The following is an 18,136-nucleotide window of genomic DNA, read 5'->3' on the forward strand; positions in this document are numbered from 1 at the left end:
AGAACAACTAGAGGGAAAAGGAAAGGCTCCTCCCAGGAGATTCCACCTTAGAAGTTGTTGCTTCTCAGAGGCAGAAGGGATAAAAGTGAATCCAAGGCAAAGGGACAGTCTGTAGAAAGGTTAGAGTACTATGTAACCTGAGGTTGAGGAATGGCAAATAGGTACATTTGGCTGGAATATAGTATGTGAAGTGAAATAAAATGAAGTAAATCTGCAGAGGACTAATACCAGTCTGTAAAAGGCTTTAAATAACAAATTGAAGTTTGTATTTTTTCCTGGAAGCAATAGGGAATTCACTTCTTTAGCAGCAGAGTTGAAGCCCCATATATGTAGGGCATTTATTTTGCATCTTGTATAGAAGAAGAATTTGAGAAGGGGAGAGAATATAATACAAATTTAGATACATAACTAAACTACTAAGCAAACTGTGAAATTCAATTTACCTTGGTAATGGTAGTGGTTTAGGGGGTTTACTGTGTATAGTGTATCTATTATATGGCACATATGTGTTTCATATATAGTTTTCCAGCCTCATAAAAGAGAGTAAGTCTTTCTTCAGGAGCTTGCTCTGGTCATTGCCCTAGCACTGGTCTCCCCAAACATCGTTCCCTAGGACATAACTACTTTACTAACCTAGGACTGACTCTTCCATACAGACTACCTAGTGATATGGTAATGGAATGAGAAATGTACTTCATTTCCATTGAACTGAAGGGACTAACAATCCATTCTGTGTCCTGTTAATGGGAGTCTTTGGAGCCCTTCCAACAGTCAGTAGCCTGCTTAGAAAAAAGGGAAATGTTTTGGTTTGGGAACTATAGTTCAAATATACAAGACTAAAGACATTTAGTGTGGCTTGGGTTTCATATTCCTATTTTTGCTCAATTGACTGGGAACAATTTTAGAGAGCATACTGTAATTATGTTATCTGACCTTTAATTATAATTTTCAATGCCCATGTGTTTATATTATGTAATTGTGATGATTAAATTATGGTGACTTCTGGGGGAAAATTAAAAATCATGGGGGGTGGGGGAAAAGCCTTTCAACTAGTTAAGAGTAAAAATCACCCAAAAAGATGTGCCATCGAGGACTAATTTCCTTGAAATTCTGTGCCTGTTGTGAAGATTAATAACAGGTGGCCTTTTAGGGAGCTCCCAGCCTGAGTCTAATGTTCTGGTTGTTCTTTTATTATCCCAAACCTCCATAACTAAAGGATTTTTTCACCCTGCCCTTTGTTCACAATATGGGACTGTAATTGAGTTCATATTTCTCACCCAACCTTTCAGCTGTAATTAATATTTTATTATACCAGATTTTATCACTAAATAGCAGAGCAGCAGGGTATTGAGCTGCACACACACACGTACAAAGAGCAGTGGGGACTTATTGATGCCAGGCAAGTTCCTTGTAATGAGTTATGGTTGAGAGAACACAAAATGCATTTATGGTACCCAACAAATATTCCAAAGTAATTTACGGCGGATCATATCTTGATCAGACCAGGACAAAAAGAAATTAAAGTTCCTAAAATAAAATATGTAATTCCCTGGATCTATTTATGTTATGCAGTATATGTTACCCAATGTCCATTGTCTGTGTTATTATCAGTTTTCACTATGTCGTTTTATGGACATGACTGTTAGGTCAGCTACTTTGGATATTGAGAATCATATGAAATTGTATGAAGACTGTTCACTCTGAAGATCCTGGAGAGTGACAGAGACATAGAGTCTTCCCATTAAAGCTATCTTTGAGCGAGTGTCAACTCAAAAGCTTTTATTCCATAGAACTTCACTGAGTTTAAATTTGTTGTGATTTTATTAGGCCGTTTTGAACAATAGGCTGTAATTTCAGTAAAGGATTTTGAAAGATCTGGATAAATGGTATCTCTGAGTGATAGGATAAAACAGTAGACAAAATGAAGCCAATTTTATTGCTTTAAATGTAACACTTGATATTAAGCCCTTTTCATCATGAATCCACCTGTCATGGTTTAGGACTCATTTAGATTTTCAATCCAGCAAAGACATTTTAAAGAGTCAGTACTATCTCCTATGTCTTTTTCTTTTTTCCTTTTCTTCCTTAACATGGAATTGATGAGTTGTATTAAAAAATCAAATCAAGTTAGAAGTTATACTTGGGAGCTCTGGACTGGGAAGCATTGCTAAATCTTTGAAACTTTCACCAGTGGCAATTACCCTAAAGTGGATTGGAATTATGCTAATACACAAGTTAAAATTATGACTCTCTTATCTGGATGAATCAGCAGATCACGTGATCATGATTGTTTAACTGAAAGAGAAATTAAATTCTAAGTTATCAAGTCAAATATTCCCAGTTTACCATTGAAGAAACTGAGGTTCAAGGTCATAAAGAGACTTAATATAGTTAAAATCACAGAGGAGGTAAGTATAGGAGGTGAGACATGAACCCAAGTGACCAGACTCCAAAGCAAGTGCCACTCAGGAAAATTAAAAATAAAACAAATCAAGGCCTGATTTCATCTCAAAGTTAGGAAGGACTGAAAACTTTATAACATATTTGAACTCCCAACTTTCAAAAAATCATATGAAAGATTTTCAGATGTTCTTTCCTGGGCTCTACTTCATATGCCATTCTATATAAATGCAGATTTCCTATTCTCCTTGTAAAGGCCTTAGAGTTTTGTTGTAGGGAAACCTAGCATAAATTAAACTTTAAATTAAATTTCATTCCACAAGAAAGTTCTGTTGTAGTTGTGTCCTATTTCTGGCAGATTCGTCCTCAGAGTGGATTGTATTTTAATATTGCAGGTGCCGTAGAAAGATTTCATATTAGTTGAAATACTGAAATAGTGATGGAAAAGGGAGAGTACAACTTTAAACAAAGGAACTATGAGTAATACATTAGAAGAATAATCAAATTTTAATTCAGTACTTGCTCAGCTCACTAAGCAAGAGACTCTAGTTTTCAGTTCTGAAGAATTTGCTATTTTATTGTCTTTAAAGAAAAGACATTCAAATGAGGAGATTTTGAGGTTATAATTGCAGTTGGAAAGGTTTCATGAAATTAATTAGTGAGATGATCTCGTTTTTATAAATGAAAAACACATCAGTCATAAAGTTCTGGCAGGTTACCATTGACCTAGGTGCTAATAATGTGTTAATTTACATTAAGGCGACAGCAGTGTGTGGCAATTGGGCGGCAGATAGGATTTAGCTATTTTTCATTAGCACTTGGACTTTGATAAAGGGGAACAGAAAAGAGCTGCTTGACCTTTCAGTGTTTAAATTATTAAAGAGCAAATAGATTTGAGGTCTGGATGCTTGCAAATCTAATTTGTCTTGTGGAGCAAGGATGAAAAGACATTTTGGGTTTGAAATTGCTCCAGTCAACTTAGTTCTCTCTTTAATGTAGCTGAAGATGAATAGATGGGAGCCATTTGAAATGTAATATACATGGAGTAGTGTATGTACTAGAACTAATACCAGCTTGCTGGGACAAAGGCACATTTAGGGGATGATTTTATTCCTAAAATATCCATGAATTTTCAAAATTATTGCTGTTTAGAAAACTAGGGAGTTTTTATTTTCATAAGTAGCCACTTGGTTGAAATAATATTGATTATGCTTTTTACTTCATTTAACAAGAAAGGCCAAATTCACCTGGTTATTTTTTCTTGGCATCAGCACAATGCAGTCATGTTTGTTAGTTTTTGTTTGTTTGCCTTTTTTTCCCCCAGATTCAGTTTCTAGACTGTCTTCTTTAGATTATCTGTGACAAATTCAAAATTTCATACTAGCTTCCTTCCATGATGTGCCTATCTTCTGAATCATAAGATCCAAGGATTTCGAAGTAGAAAGTCACCTAAAATCAATCAGTTAATCAAAAATCTTTTATTAAAGCTATACCTTTGTGATAGGCACATACAAAAGTAAAAAGGAAACAGTCTGGCCTCAAAGAGTGTGATGAATATTTTTCAGCCCATCTGAAAGAAAACAGGGATGCGAAGCTCCACACCAACAACAGGTTTACTGAAAGAGGCTGGTGTCTCTTAGAAAAGCTAGATCATTAGATTTTCCTCATATTTTGTCTAAGACAATTGAATGAGGATTTTCCCCCCCTTCTAATATACCCTACACTTACATCATTCAAGATCCCACCCCAATAGTCAACCACCAATCCTAGTTCTCAGTGGGTATGTGATACAATTGGAGACAATGGGCAGGAGATATATTTTCTAGCCATAATTGGGTGCTTTCTCCTTGACTAATTGGTCTTCAAACTAATACACTAGCAATGTCCCTCAGTCAAGGAGTCAGCACATCTCCAAGGCCCCACTGTTCATCAACTGGCCATACCTTATATGGCTGATAGGTTTTCTGCTTACCTAATGAGTCACGCCCCACTGCAAATGCTAGCTTATGAGAAAAAGAGGAAGTAGCTAGATTTACTGCATAGTTTAGACTTTTCCTTTATAAAATGTAATTATTGGATTTCTATTAATCTTACTACAATTCTGTTAATTACTAATTAATCATTGTCCCAGAGTAATCACTTATTTTGGTTAAATACCCATTAATTGTGTTAACTGGGGTTTTATTTAAAAAGAATCAGGAGGAGTCAGGGATTCTCATTCCCTTCAGAGCTTACATTCTTTTGGGGAGAGCAGCATATGCATATATAGATATAGATATATATAAAACAGAAGATGAATTCCCAAACCAGGAAGACCAAAAACAGAGAAAGAAAACTATAGAACAATCTCCTTAATGAACATAGATGCAAAAATATTAAATAAAATACTAGCTAAAAGACTATAGCAGGTTATCAGAAGTATTATTCACTATGACCAGGTAGGATTTATAACAGAAATGCAAGGTTGGTTCAATATTTGGAAAACTATCCACATAATTGATCATAGCAATAACCAAATGGAAATCACATGATTCTCTCAATAGATGCAGAAAAAAGCCTTGGACAAAATCCAACACCTATTCCTATTGAAAACACTAGAAAATGGGGGCAATGAGGTAGCTCAGTGGATTGAGAACAAGGCTTAGCATGCTCTTTGATCCAGCAATAGCATTACTAGGTTTGTACCGAGATAATAATGAAAATTGTTTTTTCAAAAATATTCATGGCCACGCTCTTTGTGGTGACAAAATGAGGGGGCGTCCTTCTATTGGGAAATGGTTGAACGAATTGTGATATATGATGGTGATAGAATACTATTATGCTGTAAGGAATGATGTACTGGAGGATTTCTATATGAATTGGAAGAACTTCAGTAAACTGATGCAGAGTGAAATGAACAGCACCAAAAGAACACAGAAAGTGAAACATTGTGAAACTATCCATTGTAATGCACTTAACTACTTATAGCAATACAATGATCCAGGACAATCCCAAGGGACTTATGAGAAAGCATGCCATCACATTGAGAGAAAAAAACTGTGGGAATAGAAATGCAGAAGAAAGACATGACATATCACTTATTTATACAGGTATATGATTTGGAGTTTTGGTTTTAAAAGATTGATCTGTTGCAAAAATGAATAATATGGAAATAGGTATCAAGTGATATCATTTGTATAAGCCAGTAGAATCGCTTGTCAGCTCTGGAAGTGGGGAGGGAAGAGTGGAGGGAAAGAAAATGAATCATTTAAACATGGAAAAATATTTTTAAATAAAAAATTTAAATAAAAAATAAAGTCAACATTGAGATTAAATTTCTTGACAGTGTAAAGCAGTAATTTTCCAAGAACAATAAAAGTTTGTTTTTCTTGTGGAAAAAAGATAAAATAAAATAAAACAGAAGATGACATGGTGTGGTAAGGATTCTGGTAGCTAAGGGTTATGAGGAAGATGTCTTATACATTTCAGACATGGAGGATAGCTAATGCAAAGAAATCAGATAAGAAATGATATGTATTAGATAAACTCCAATGGGATGCATAAAGGGGTGTAATGTGTAATAAATGCTAAAAGATAGTTGTGTTCAATTTGCAAAGGATTTTAAATACCAGTGAAGTTCAGATATATTGTTGTTCAATCATTTTTAGGTTTCCAAAATTTTGTGATCCTATTTGGAGTTGTCTTTTAAGATACTAGAGTGAGTTGATTTGCTATTTCTTTATATAGCTGATTTTACAGATGACAAAACTAGGGAAAACAGGATTAAGTGACCAGTCCAGGGTCACTCGTCTAGTAAGTGTCTAAGGCCAGATTTGAACTAAGGAGGATGAGTCTTCCTGAATCCAGGCCTGGCATTCTATCTACTACTCCACTTAGCTAAGACATACCCAAAGTTTTAGTACAGTTTTAAGCTATTAGTGTTTTTAAATGTACTAAGATTTCTGGGATACCTTTATAATTCTAGAGGTAACAGAAAACTACTAGAATTTAAGTAGGGGAGTATATAGTCATATCTGTGCTTTAGGAAAATCAGTTCAACAGCTCTGTGGAGAATAGATTCTAGAAGAGAGAACCTTGAGGCAGGCAAATAGATTAGAAGGTTGTATTAATTCAGGTAAAAGTTCTTGAGTTCTTGAACTAGAATGGTAAAGAGAAGGTAAATAAATGTGAGAGATGTTTAAGAGGTAGAAATAATAGGATTTGGGTGGGAAATCAATTATTCCCACTATTTTATAAAGAGGAAACTAAATACAAAAATATTCATAGCCACATTCTTGGTGGTGGCAAAGAACTAGAAAATGAGGGAGTGTCCATCAGCTGGGGAATGGCTGAAAAAATTGTGGTATCTGATGGTGATGAAATATTACTGTGCTAAAAGGAATGATGAATTGGAGGAATTCAGTATGAATTGATGCAGAGTAAAAGGAGCAGAAACAGGAGAACATTGTTTGATTGATGCACTGTGGCACAATTGAACAGAGTGGATTTCTCTACTAGCAGCAATGCAATGACCCAAGACAATTCTGAGGGGCTTATGAGAGAATGCTGCTCTCCACATCCAGAGAAAGAACTGTAGGAGTAGAAACACAGAAGAAAAAAACATATGATTGATCACATGGTTTGATGGGGATATGATTAGGGATGTTGACATTAATGATCACTCTATTACAAATATTAATAATATGGAAATAGGTTTCGAACAATGATACATGGAAAACCCAGTGAAATAGCTCATTGGCTCCAGGAGTGGGGAGGAAAAGAACATGAATCATGGAACCATGGAAAAATATTCTAAATTAATTAAATTTAAAAATGTTAAAAAAAATAAAGAGGAAACTAAAGGCAGAAAGTCAAGAATTTGCCTAAGATCATTCAGGCCAAAAGAGAATAGAATTTAAAACAAGAAGAGAATTTAGAGTTCATATTATTCAACTGTCTCATTTTACAGGTAAACAAATTAGTCCAAAAAGGTGATTTTCCCTAAGTGACACAGATAGTAAAAAGCAGAGCTAATTTACAAAACAGTTACTCTTTCTAGTCATCTAACTCCTAATCCAGTGTCCTTTCCCTATGTCCTTAAAAATGAAAATTAATTTTATTATTAATGAAAACAAAACATAATTAGGAATGGCAGTGTTAGTACTTCCCTATCCTTCCCTGACCACAAAGTGTATCTGAAAGACAAAAGAAAAATTTATTATCCAGGGATGGTGATGACGAAGATTATTTTATCATCATCAATCTATGGTAACTACCAAGTTATTGTGCATTATTTAAAGGAAACTGATTGTGGCAAGTTAACTGGTTTTAATCCAATGATACTAGAGTGTGTTGACCATGTATACCTAACCAAGTGAAAAAATAAAATATTGTTAGGAATTATAGGGGTTTTCTCACCTTCATACTAATAAAGTGGAAAAAGAAAGAGGGGAGGAGGAAAAAAGGGAAGAGAAGGTAAAGAGGAGAGAAAAGGAAACCTTTTAGTATATTTTGATCGTCCTAATACTTAAGGTTTTTCATAGATTCCTATTAGGGAAGTTCCTAAAAGATCAAGTGCAAACAGTTAGCCATCTATCTCTCAGCAAGAAAAACAACAATGGTATTAACAGTCATTTCTAGGAGTCTGTTGATGTGTAAAAAGCATTTATTTCATTATCATCATCCTCATCACTTACATTTATCTGAAAAATTTGTCTGGATTTTCACAATGTTTAACCAGAGAGCAAAAATAAAAACTTTACTTTGGTCATTTTGCTTCTGGAAATAATCAAAGTTGGATACTTTGGTAGGGATGACAGTGAAGGAACCTGAGATCTCAGCAAAAACAAACAAAAAAGTCATATAATCTGTTAACAGTTCTTACACTTGCATTTTTTTATTTGTATACCTGTTCTTTCAGTTACTTCACTATTCATTATAGATATATGAATGAAAAGTTATTTCAATTCATTTTTAACAATTATTTTAAATATCATTGGATAGCTATTTTGAGGAAATGTTCTTTTCAAATAATCATCTCCTAATTTGTCAATCATGGGAGAGTGGCTTTTGTTGTTTGAAAAGAATCGTAGAATTTTTAAGCTAGAATGTATTAGAGCCATCCTTGGTTCATTCTTCTGGATTTACAGATAAAGAAACTGAATCATTAAGTTTCTCATTTGCCCAAGAACAAACAGCTTACCAACAGTAGGAGACAACACTAGAATCTAACTCCTAACATCTTCTTGAGTTTTGAAAGAAGGAGGATGACTTGATTCATAGCCATGCCAGACAACATTTAGGAATAAATGCCAGTAAAACGACTTTCATGTCCCACAAGGTTTGATGGAGAGTTTAACTGCAAAACAGCCTTAGGAGTATAGATTTAGGTAGAACAGGGGTCAGCAAATTATGAACTGAAAAACAAATCCAGTCTGCCATATATTTTCATATGGCCTGGGACCTTAGAATAGTGGTTCATATTTTTAAATACAATTGAAATACAATTCAAGGCATTTTACAAAATAAAATTTATTTGGGGCCAGTGTGGCTCTAGAACAACCTTGATCATTTATATTTTCATGAAGGAGAATCTAAGGATCACCCAGACCCAATTTCAACTGTAGATACAAAACTCCAACATCAAACTACCTAATCCAAGATTGTTCTCTTTTACATTGGACATGTAGCGAATTGTGTATCTCAGAGGTTAGAAATTTTGAGATTCTCAAGTGCTTATTAGCAAGCTATGCTCACTCCTTCCCTTCACTTCCTAATCCTTGTAGAGCCAAGCTTGGATCTCTTAATATTGCTTAGGGCAGTGAATATATTGCTGATGTAGTCAGACCCTCTACATAGTTTAGAGTGCCCTCATCAACTGCATCTGCCAGTTAATTGCTCAAGTTAATTGCTCAAGTCAAGAAAGTACTGATCTGATCTGATTTTAATGAAATTTAGACTGATTTAATGTACTGATCTGATCTCTCCCAATATTCCCCCTCCAAATACTTTAAAATAATGCCTCAAATTGAATTTTGGAGCAGCAGAACCAACAAAAGGTCAGGGAGACATTCATTGAGCAAGGCCAAGGCAATTTAGGAAGTTGGAAAGAGGTCAATGACATTGGAGTGGAAACTAACCCAAGTGGATGAAACACCAATGGTGAGATTAGGTGGTGGTAACAGAAACAGTAGCAGCTTTGGGAGCTCTCAGTCCAGAGGCAGTAAGGGCGATTGGGCAAGGTTCAGAAAGAGGATTTTATTTTCTCTTGTCTGATAAATACTAGCTATAACAATAAGACAAGAAAAAGAAATTGAAGAAACAAAACATAAGTAACCAGGAAACAAAACTATCTCTCTTTGCAGTTGATATGATGGTATGCTTAGAGAACCCGACAAAATCAATCAAAAAAGTAGTCAAAACAATTAACAACCTCAGCGAAGAGGCATGATATAAAACAAATCCATTTACACCATTAACATTTCTTAATACAGTCAACAAAACCCAGCAGCAAGACATAGAAATTCTATTGAAAATAACTGCAGATAATATAAATTAGGTGGGAGTCTACCTGCAAAGACAAACATAGGGACAATTGGGAAACTTTTTATAGAAAAACAAACCTAATCAACTGGAGAAATATTAATTCTTAATGGGTAGATTGAGCCAATATAATAAAAATAATAATTCTCTTTAAGTTACTTTATTCAATGTCATACAATTCAAACTATCAAAATGTCTCTCATGAAGATAAAAAAAATAGCAAAATTCATATGCAAGAACAAAAGGTCAAGAATATCAAGGGTAGCCATGAAAGATATGTGAAAGAAGGCAGACAAGCAGTGCCAGATTTGAAACTATTTTACAAAGTGGTAATATAATCATAAAATAATCGGGTCCTAGGCTAAGAAATGGAGTGATGGATCAGTGGGAAAGAGAAACTTGCTATAAATTTTTTCTAGTTTCCCACTTTTTCCTGATTTTGACTGCACTATTATTTTATTAAAAATCTTTTTAAATATATATATATTCAAAATGATCTGTTTTAGTTCCCATAATCTCCTCTATCTCTTATTTGGTCCCTCATCTATATATATATGATAGGTACATTTTCCCATGTTCCACTAACTTACTTATGATTTCAATCTTTATGTCTTTCTCATTTAACCATTTTTTTTTTATCTTAACTTGGTACATGGTGAGATGTTAGTCTGTGCCTAGTTTTTGCCAAACTGCTTTCCAGTTTTCCCAGCAATTTTTGTCAAATTCTGAGTTCTTATCCTCAAAGCTTGGATATGGGGGCTATTGAACATTAGATTACTTTGGTCATTTACTATTACTATTTATTATGTCCATAATCTTTCCCACTGATCCATCATTTGGGCACTTATCAATAGCATTTTTCAATTGACCATTGTCAAAGGTTATAAATGTTCATTTTTCAAAAGAATAAATATTCACCCAAAATGCTCTAAACTAAACTAGTGATTAGAGAAATACAAATTAAACCAACTCAGATACCACCTTACACCTGTCAGATTGGCTAACATGGCAGAAATAGAAAATGGAAAATACTATAGAGGATGTGGGGGCATAAAAGGGACACCGATGTACTGTTGTTGGAGCTATGAAGCCTCAGAAAACCCTTGGGAGGACTTATATGAAATTATGCAAAGTAAAGTGAGCAGAGCCAGGAGAACATTATATACAATAACAACAATATTGTAAGGATGATCAAGAGGAAATACTTAACTACTTTGATCAAGACATGTGATCCCATACAATTCCAAAGGAGTAGGATACAAAAATGTTATCTATCTCTGGAGAGAAAACTTATGAATTCTGAATGTATGCCAAATTGACCACCAGATTTGTTGGCAGATTAAATATTTATCCAAATCTCCCACTAAAGTCCCAATATTAGGGCATTATAAGGTATTTTGATGACTGTTCTTGGCATGGTGGGGACACTGTCCCATCTCAGGTGCCCTCCAAAACTCTTAGCACGATTGTACAAAACTCAAGCACAGATATCTGTTTTGACTCCTACCTCCACAAGCAATAGTTGCCTCTAAGGCTATACTCTAGGGTAAAATGTCCCCCAATATATTTTTGATCCTTAGTAAAGGAATTGACTAGAGTAGAAAGCACAGGTGAGCAAGCACTCTTGGCAAGATTCCTAGAGGTTAAGATATGTGCGTGCTTCTTACAGTATACAATGTGTGTATAGTCAGTGAGTCATTGATATACTCCTTCCAGATAAATCTGCCATTTTTCTGGGATCACCTTAATTAGTAATAATTCTCTATCCATCTCTTTATAATTTCTTTTCATGGGTACTAACTGTTACAAATGGTAGTCATTAGGCAGTAATAATTTCAGGAGTAGGTCCTCCCTTGCAATATGGCTACCTGTGATGAGTTAGTTTTGATAGAAAATTAGATATTAGCATGAAAGTTCTGTAACAGTGGGACTGCGTCTTAAATGTCTTCTTCAAGTCCTTAAAGATAACTAATTGATTTATTTCTTTCTGAAATATGTGCATTTTCCTTTTGTTCAAGTCCAGGTCTCTATCACTCATGAATTGCTGGGGTTAAATTATTAGTAAGAGTTGATATTTCAAAAATAAAACCTGAAAACCCCACAGCATTATAAAACATTCACCTTAGGAAAGAAAGGGATGTCATCCATTGACACAATATCTATATATGCTAAGAATGAAATTTTAGTCTGGTCCTAAAATGAACCCCAATGGAGGCTACTTGAGGTTAAGAAGCTAATTATCTGCCTTACAATATAAGCCACGGTGCCATAATAAAGTTAATTGTTAAAGTTGACCTTTCTTAGGATACATGGTCCTGTTCATGGCATAAAAATATCAAAATGCCAGTAAAGCAAGTAAGTACAATGCTAATCAAGTCCTAAAAATTTCCTCAGGTATTGGACAGCCCTCAAGGCCTAGTCTGATATTTAGTATTCACATTTTGTGCTGAAGGCTACCTTACACTCATTCTTATTTTTTATAAGGTTATAACCTCTCCCCTTTTTTCCTGGCTCATAAATTCAGTTAGGAATAAATTTAGGCTCTGTAGATCCTTCTGAGGATATCTGCAATGCAATTGGAAGATGCCAGTTCTTTACACATATTTCTTGGATCCATGTAGTCACTGCAGGAATGCACTCTCCCAGCTTTCTTAAACAAAAAACATAGAGCTACTCCTCCCAATGATTGAAATAATATTAATTTTTATTTTTATCCTATTTATTTATTTAGAATATTTTCCCATGGTTATATGATTCATGTTCTTCCCCTTCCACTTTTCCCTCTTCCCTCCCAGAGCTGACTAGCAATTCCACTGGGTTTTACATGTATCTCCAATGATTGAAATATTAGGATAAATTCCTCACATTCTATTGGATATAGCATCACAATTTGCAGCTTTCTTCATTAATTTAGCACATGTCTTCCCATAGTATAGAAATTTCCCAAGAAGTAGATTTGGTAGAAAAATAGAACTATAGTGGGTAGCTCTCTTCTGATTAAATGTTTCTTATAAATCCCACTAGAGATATCTCAGGACCCAGTTCTTGAATTGTGGTAACCATACCATGGGTTGACCAAGAGTAACACAGTGTGAGATATTACAGAGCATTTATCTATGTAACTCTAGGCAAATCACTTTGTGGGCCTCAGTATCCTCATCTATAAAGTTAAGGAATTAGATTACATGTCCTATAAATTCTCCTGCAGCTCTAAATCTATAATCCTTTGTTATAAGAAGCTCTGGGATAGTCCAACAACAACAAAGCAACAATAGCATCAATAATAATTTATTTCCATAATACCTAAAGTTGGCAGAACACTTTTCATCTTTGGTGTGTGGCCCTATTGACTTCATAACTTACTGACTGTTCTCAGTCAGTCTTTTCACCTTTACAAATGCCACTGTCAAATCTTGTCCTCAAATATTATGACTTGTAATTTGCCAACACATGCCATGTTTCATTTTGTATGATTTTGGATAATGTAATACATTTTATATTGTTGTTTTTAATTAAAATTTTATTATATGATTTCATTTAAACCAAGTAAACACTTTGGGGTAACTAAGTCTATAAATTCATATCCAGTGTATGTAAATCATACCTGTTTAAGAGTTTTATATTTGTTCTGAGAAATACAAACAAGCTATTCTAAATTTTAAAGAAAGAACATATTTAATGGAAGTTCCATTATCTTGAACAAAAGGATATATTTTTATTTGGGAACAACTAATGGGCATTCTTTTAATGGCACAAAGAGAGAAAGATCTATAAGATATATATTTGAATCCTGGCTCTGATAGCTTTTATTTGTGTAAAAAAGGACAAATTTTCTTGTCCTTGTGAGCTCCTGAGCCTCGGTTTCTTCATCTGTGCTTTGATACTTAGTTTGTTCCATAATATCTTTGAGGCAGACAATCCTTCCATTTGTGCAGACTACAACACATGTGATAGAGATTGTAACTCGTCCTTGCTCTCTCATTCTGAACAATTCTTACCCCTTTCTTTCCTTAGGTCCTCCGTAGAGCATCTATCTGAAAGAGTGGTGGCCTTCATAAGGTCTTATAGGATGATCTTGGAAGGTACTCCATCTCTCTCATTTCAAAAATGAGGAAATTAAATCACAAAGAGGTGGACCTAGAGTCAGGAAGACCTGTATTCACATCTGGCCTCAGATATTTACTAGCTGTGTGACTTTAGCAATTCACTTAACCTCTATCTGGCTCTGTTTTCTTATCTATAAATAGGAACCATAATAACATCTTCCTTCCAGAATTATTATAGGATTAAATAAGATCATATTTATAAAGCACTTTGTAAACCTAAATGCACAGTATGAATGCCAGCTATCGTCATCTTCTTTTATTTTATTAATCTTCATTATTGTCTTTCAACATAACTAGTCTACCTTTTTTTCAAGTAAATAAGTGCCTTGTTACTGTCTTTTATACCATTTCTAAGGCATCAGCCATCATTGTGGATAATGCTGCAACCATTTTTTGCCCACTACTTAAATTGACAAAGATATTTGGGTCATTTGCTATTTTGATTCTCCTGAGATTATGATAGGACCCTATAACTTCTTTCAATCTGTATGATCAAGATAATAACCTTTGTACTACTTAGCTGCAAGGAAGGCATGTTGTAAATTTTAGGACACTATAGGAATGCATGGATCCAATTTTTTCCCCCAGTATCTTCTTAGACTTCTATACTCAATTGCCTTTATCTAGCGTTTTCTCTGCTTTGCATGTCTCAGCATATTGTATGGCTGAGGAATGGAGTAGTGGTAGCCTCATTCAGATGTCATTAAAAAATTCTCAGTATTACAGATCTAGAATGTGAGAACTTACTGCTTTTGATTTTTCTTTTCTCCTTTCTTAGTGTATACCAAATAGTGGTTGAAGAAGAAAGCCCTCGTAGAACTAAAAAGACGACGGAAATATTGAAATGCTACCCCGTGCCTATTCACTTCCAGAATGCTTCAATACTCAACTCTCCATATTATTTTGCTGCTGAGTTTCCAGCAAACAGTCTGCAGGCTGCTCAGCCCTTTACTATTGGAGACAACAGAACTTACAATGGCTACTGGAACACTCCTCTTCTCCCCCATAAAAGCTACAGAATTTATTTTCAAGCTGCTAGCAGAGCTAACGGGGTAAGTGTTACATGTGGCTAATCAATCACTCAATCAATATTGACTAAGAATCTACTGTGTCTCCGACACTGAGCTAAACATTGGTGATACAAAAAGAGGCAAAAGGACAGTCCCTGCCCTCAAGTTAGGCAATGGGGGAGACAAACTTGCAAATAAATGTATACAGATCAAGCTATGTACAGGATAAATTAAAAAAAAAATAATTTACCAAAATATAGCACTGGAATTGAGAGGTTGGGGAAGGCTTCTTGTAGAAGGTGGGATTTTAGTTGTGACATTGACCTGGTGGATAGAATGTAGGGCCTAGAATCAGGAAGACTCATCTTCCTGAGTTCAAATCTGATCTCAGACATTTATTAGCTGTGTGACCCTGGGCAAGACACTTAAATGCTATTTGCCTCAGTTTCTCTATCTATAAAGTGAGCTGACGAAAGAAATGGTAAATTCCAGTATCCTCGCTAAGAAAACCCTAACTGGAGCCACAAAGAATCAGAAACAACTAAAAATGACTAAACAATAAAAGGAAGCTAGAGAGATCAGTAATCAGAGAAGAGTTCAGAGAATATTCCAGATATGGGAAGAAGGCAGAGAGAATGGCCAGAGACGAGATATGGAATATCTTGTTCTTGGAATGAAAAGGAGGCCAATGGCACTGGAGTAAAGAGTAATGTGTAAGAAGACTAGAAAGATAGGAGGAGGGTAGATTATGAAGGGCCTTGAAAGACAGACAGAGCCTTTTTGTATTTGCTCCTGGAGTCAATAGTCGGTTATGCCATTTTTTATAATATTCGCTAAGTTCAAATAGCTTAAATGGTACTAATGGCATGATTATTAGAAAGCAGTCATTTTCTTAACATGGCTTTGAACAACATATGAACTAACTAAGCAGTACAGATTAGTCTTTGGGGAAGGCATATCACCATTATGATGTTTTAGTTTCTTTCACTCAACAGATGTTTATCAGATAACTTTTTTGAGTTGCTATTTGAGACTAAACTTAAATCCTATCTTCTGCATTAGACCTTTCTCACTTGCGCTTAGTACTTGCTAGTGCCTTTCCATCTTTGTATATATCTTGTAAATAAATAGTTGTGTGCATGTTGTCTCCACCATTAGAAAGTGAGTTTCTTGTCTGGGACTTTTTTTTTTTTTTTTTTTTTGCCTTTCTTTATATCACTGATGTCTAACACTGTGCCTGACAAATATACATAATAAATGTCTGATAACTGGCTCATTGTTCCTTGTTCATCTTTCCTTATGAGGGAAAGAAAAGTATATAAGCATGTACAATGTCTGTCCTCAAAGGGTCTATATTTTAGGAGGGATATTTTAAAATGCCATGAGATCGGATGATTAAAAAATCATTTGCATTTGTCCAGGTGATTCCACAAGTTGACTTATAATGACTACCAAGAGGCATATCTTCCTTATTGTTACCTCTCTAACCCATCTTCCAATCAAAACAATCTCCCTAGGAATATATCAGATAACCCCCACCCCCCAAAGGAATAAATCAGAACTTATCATTTCCTTGCTCAAGAAACTTCCTTGATTCCCTATTGCCACCAGGATAAGATGAGTTCCTCAGCTCCCCAAAGTCAGTCTAGAACTCCTCTTTCCACATTTCATTTTCCAGTACTCGCCTGTGCAACCTCTCCATTCCATTCAAACTCTCTATTTGATTGTTTTTTTATATTAGATTTCTAAAGCCTACCTCCATGTTTTGTACATGTACCCTGTCCACTCCTCCCCTTACTACAATAGAATTCCTTAGTTATCTCTAATGTCTTAGAATCCTTAGTGTTCTTAAAGACTCCATCATTTCCAAACCTTTTCATGCTGTCCCCTTGTTACTGCACTCCCTTTCTCTTTACATTATCATGGAGAGACTCATTTATTTACATATTGCTTGGAAAAGGTGGGAACCTGCCCCAGTCTCCTCCTCCATCATAAAAGATAAGCTCACAAATGTCAGAGATTGCTTCTTAGATTGTTTCTGTAATCCCAGCTGATACAACAGTGCCTAGGTACATAGTAGAAACTTAAACATCTGTAGAGGGGGAAAAATGAAAAAGAAGAATGTATTTTGCTTAAATTATTATACCGATGATAGAACTACAACACCCCAATAGCTCATTATCATTTTGATCCTAGCATCTGTCTTTTCAGCCTATTTGTTCCTAACTCCTTGGTTCTATAGCAAATTAAGTTTCTTTTTGCTAGGAATTAATTCTTATTCTTTTTTTTTAAAGTGAAAATAGTATCAATAAGATAGGTTTGGAAATGAAATAAACTTTCACAAGGTCTTGCTGGGTCCACTTCATTTAACCATTTCTGGGCCAAATTTTACGACTCCTCCCCCCCCCCCCCCCAAAAAAAAAAATTCTCGGGCAGATGGGTAAGATTTGCTCACTTCTCTCAACAGCCTGGAAATTGTTTCTAGTCACCATAATGGCTCCCATTTGGCAATGCCCTGATACTGCTATCTTATGATTTAAAAAAAGAAGACATACTGTTCTTTAAGCTGAGCTGTGTTCTATTTTCCAATCTCGTCTGCACGGGAAAGATCTCAGAATAGTTTGAGGTCAGCAAAGGTTCCAAAAGTCACTGCCCTCTTTGTAGACAGTGCACTGATTTTATCTTCTGGGTCCAAGTTAGACGAAGTATTATTTTGTTGCCATTGTGCTGACATTGTATCATCAGACAGGAAGTGTATGTAACTCAGTGACTTCCTTCAAAAACCAAGGAAAGCATGCTTCATCGATAACTTTAGACTCAAACTACAGAAGGTTTTCTTGATGAGCTCCTGAATAGTGACCCCTTTTTCCTCTTTATTTGACACAGGAAACCAAGATTGATTGCGTCAGGGTGGCCACCAAAGGTAAGTTACATTCTGAGATGGCTTTTCTGTATCATGGAAACTCTTTAACTCATGTGTTTTTAAACCATTGGAAATAATAGTGCTGTGTCATTTAAAATTATTTCATTATACACAGAGATGCAATGCTGAAAAGTATAGAAATTTGTTTATAGAGCCATCAGTATTGTTTCTATGCC

At 35.1% G+C, this 18,136-nt stretch overlaps 1 protein-coding gene across 1 annotated transcript in view; it reads left to right on the forward strand.

Moving 5' to 3' along the window:
* Nucleotides 1-18,136, forward strand: part of PTPRM (protein tyrosine phosphatase receptor type M) — a 1,055,867-nt gene that overhangs the window by 635,913 nt on the left and 401,818 nt on the right. The window contains exons 12-13 of the mRNA XM_044666801.1: nt 14,806-15,079; nt 17,924-17,960. Coding sequence (XP_044522736.1) covers nt 14,806-15,079; nt 17,924-17,960 — 311 coding nt within the window. The remainder of the gene's footprint in view (nt 1-14,805; nt 15,080-17,923; nt 17,961-18,136) is intronic.

Source organism: Gracilinanus agilis, chromosome 1 (assembly GCF_016433145.1).
Source record: "Gracilinanus agilis isolate LMUSP501 chromosome 1, AgileGrace, whole genome shotgun sequence".
NCBI classification, from domain to species: Eukaryota; Metazoa; Chordata; class Mammalia; order Didelphimorphia; family Didelphidae; genus Gracilinanus; species Gracilinanus agilis.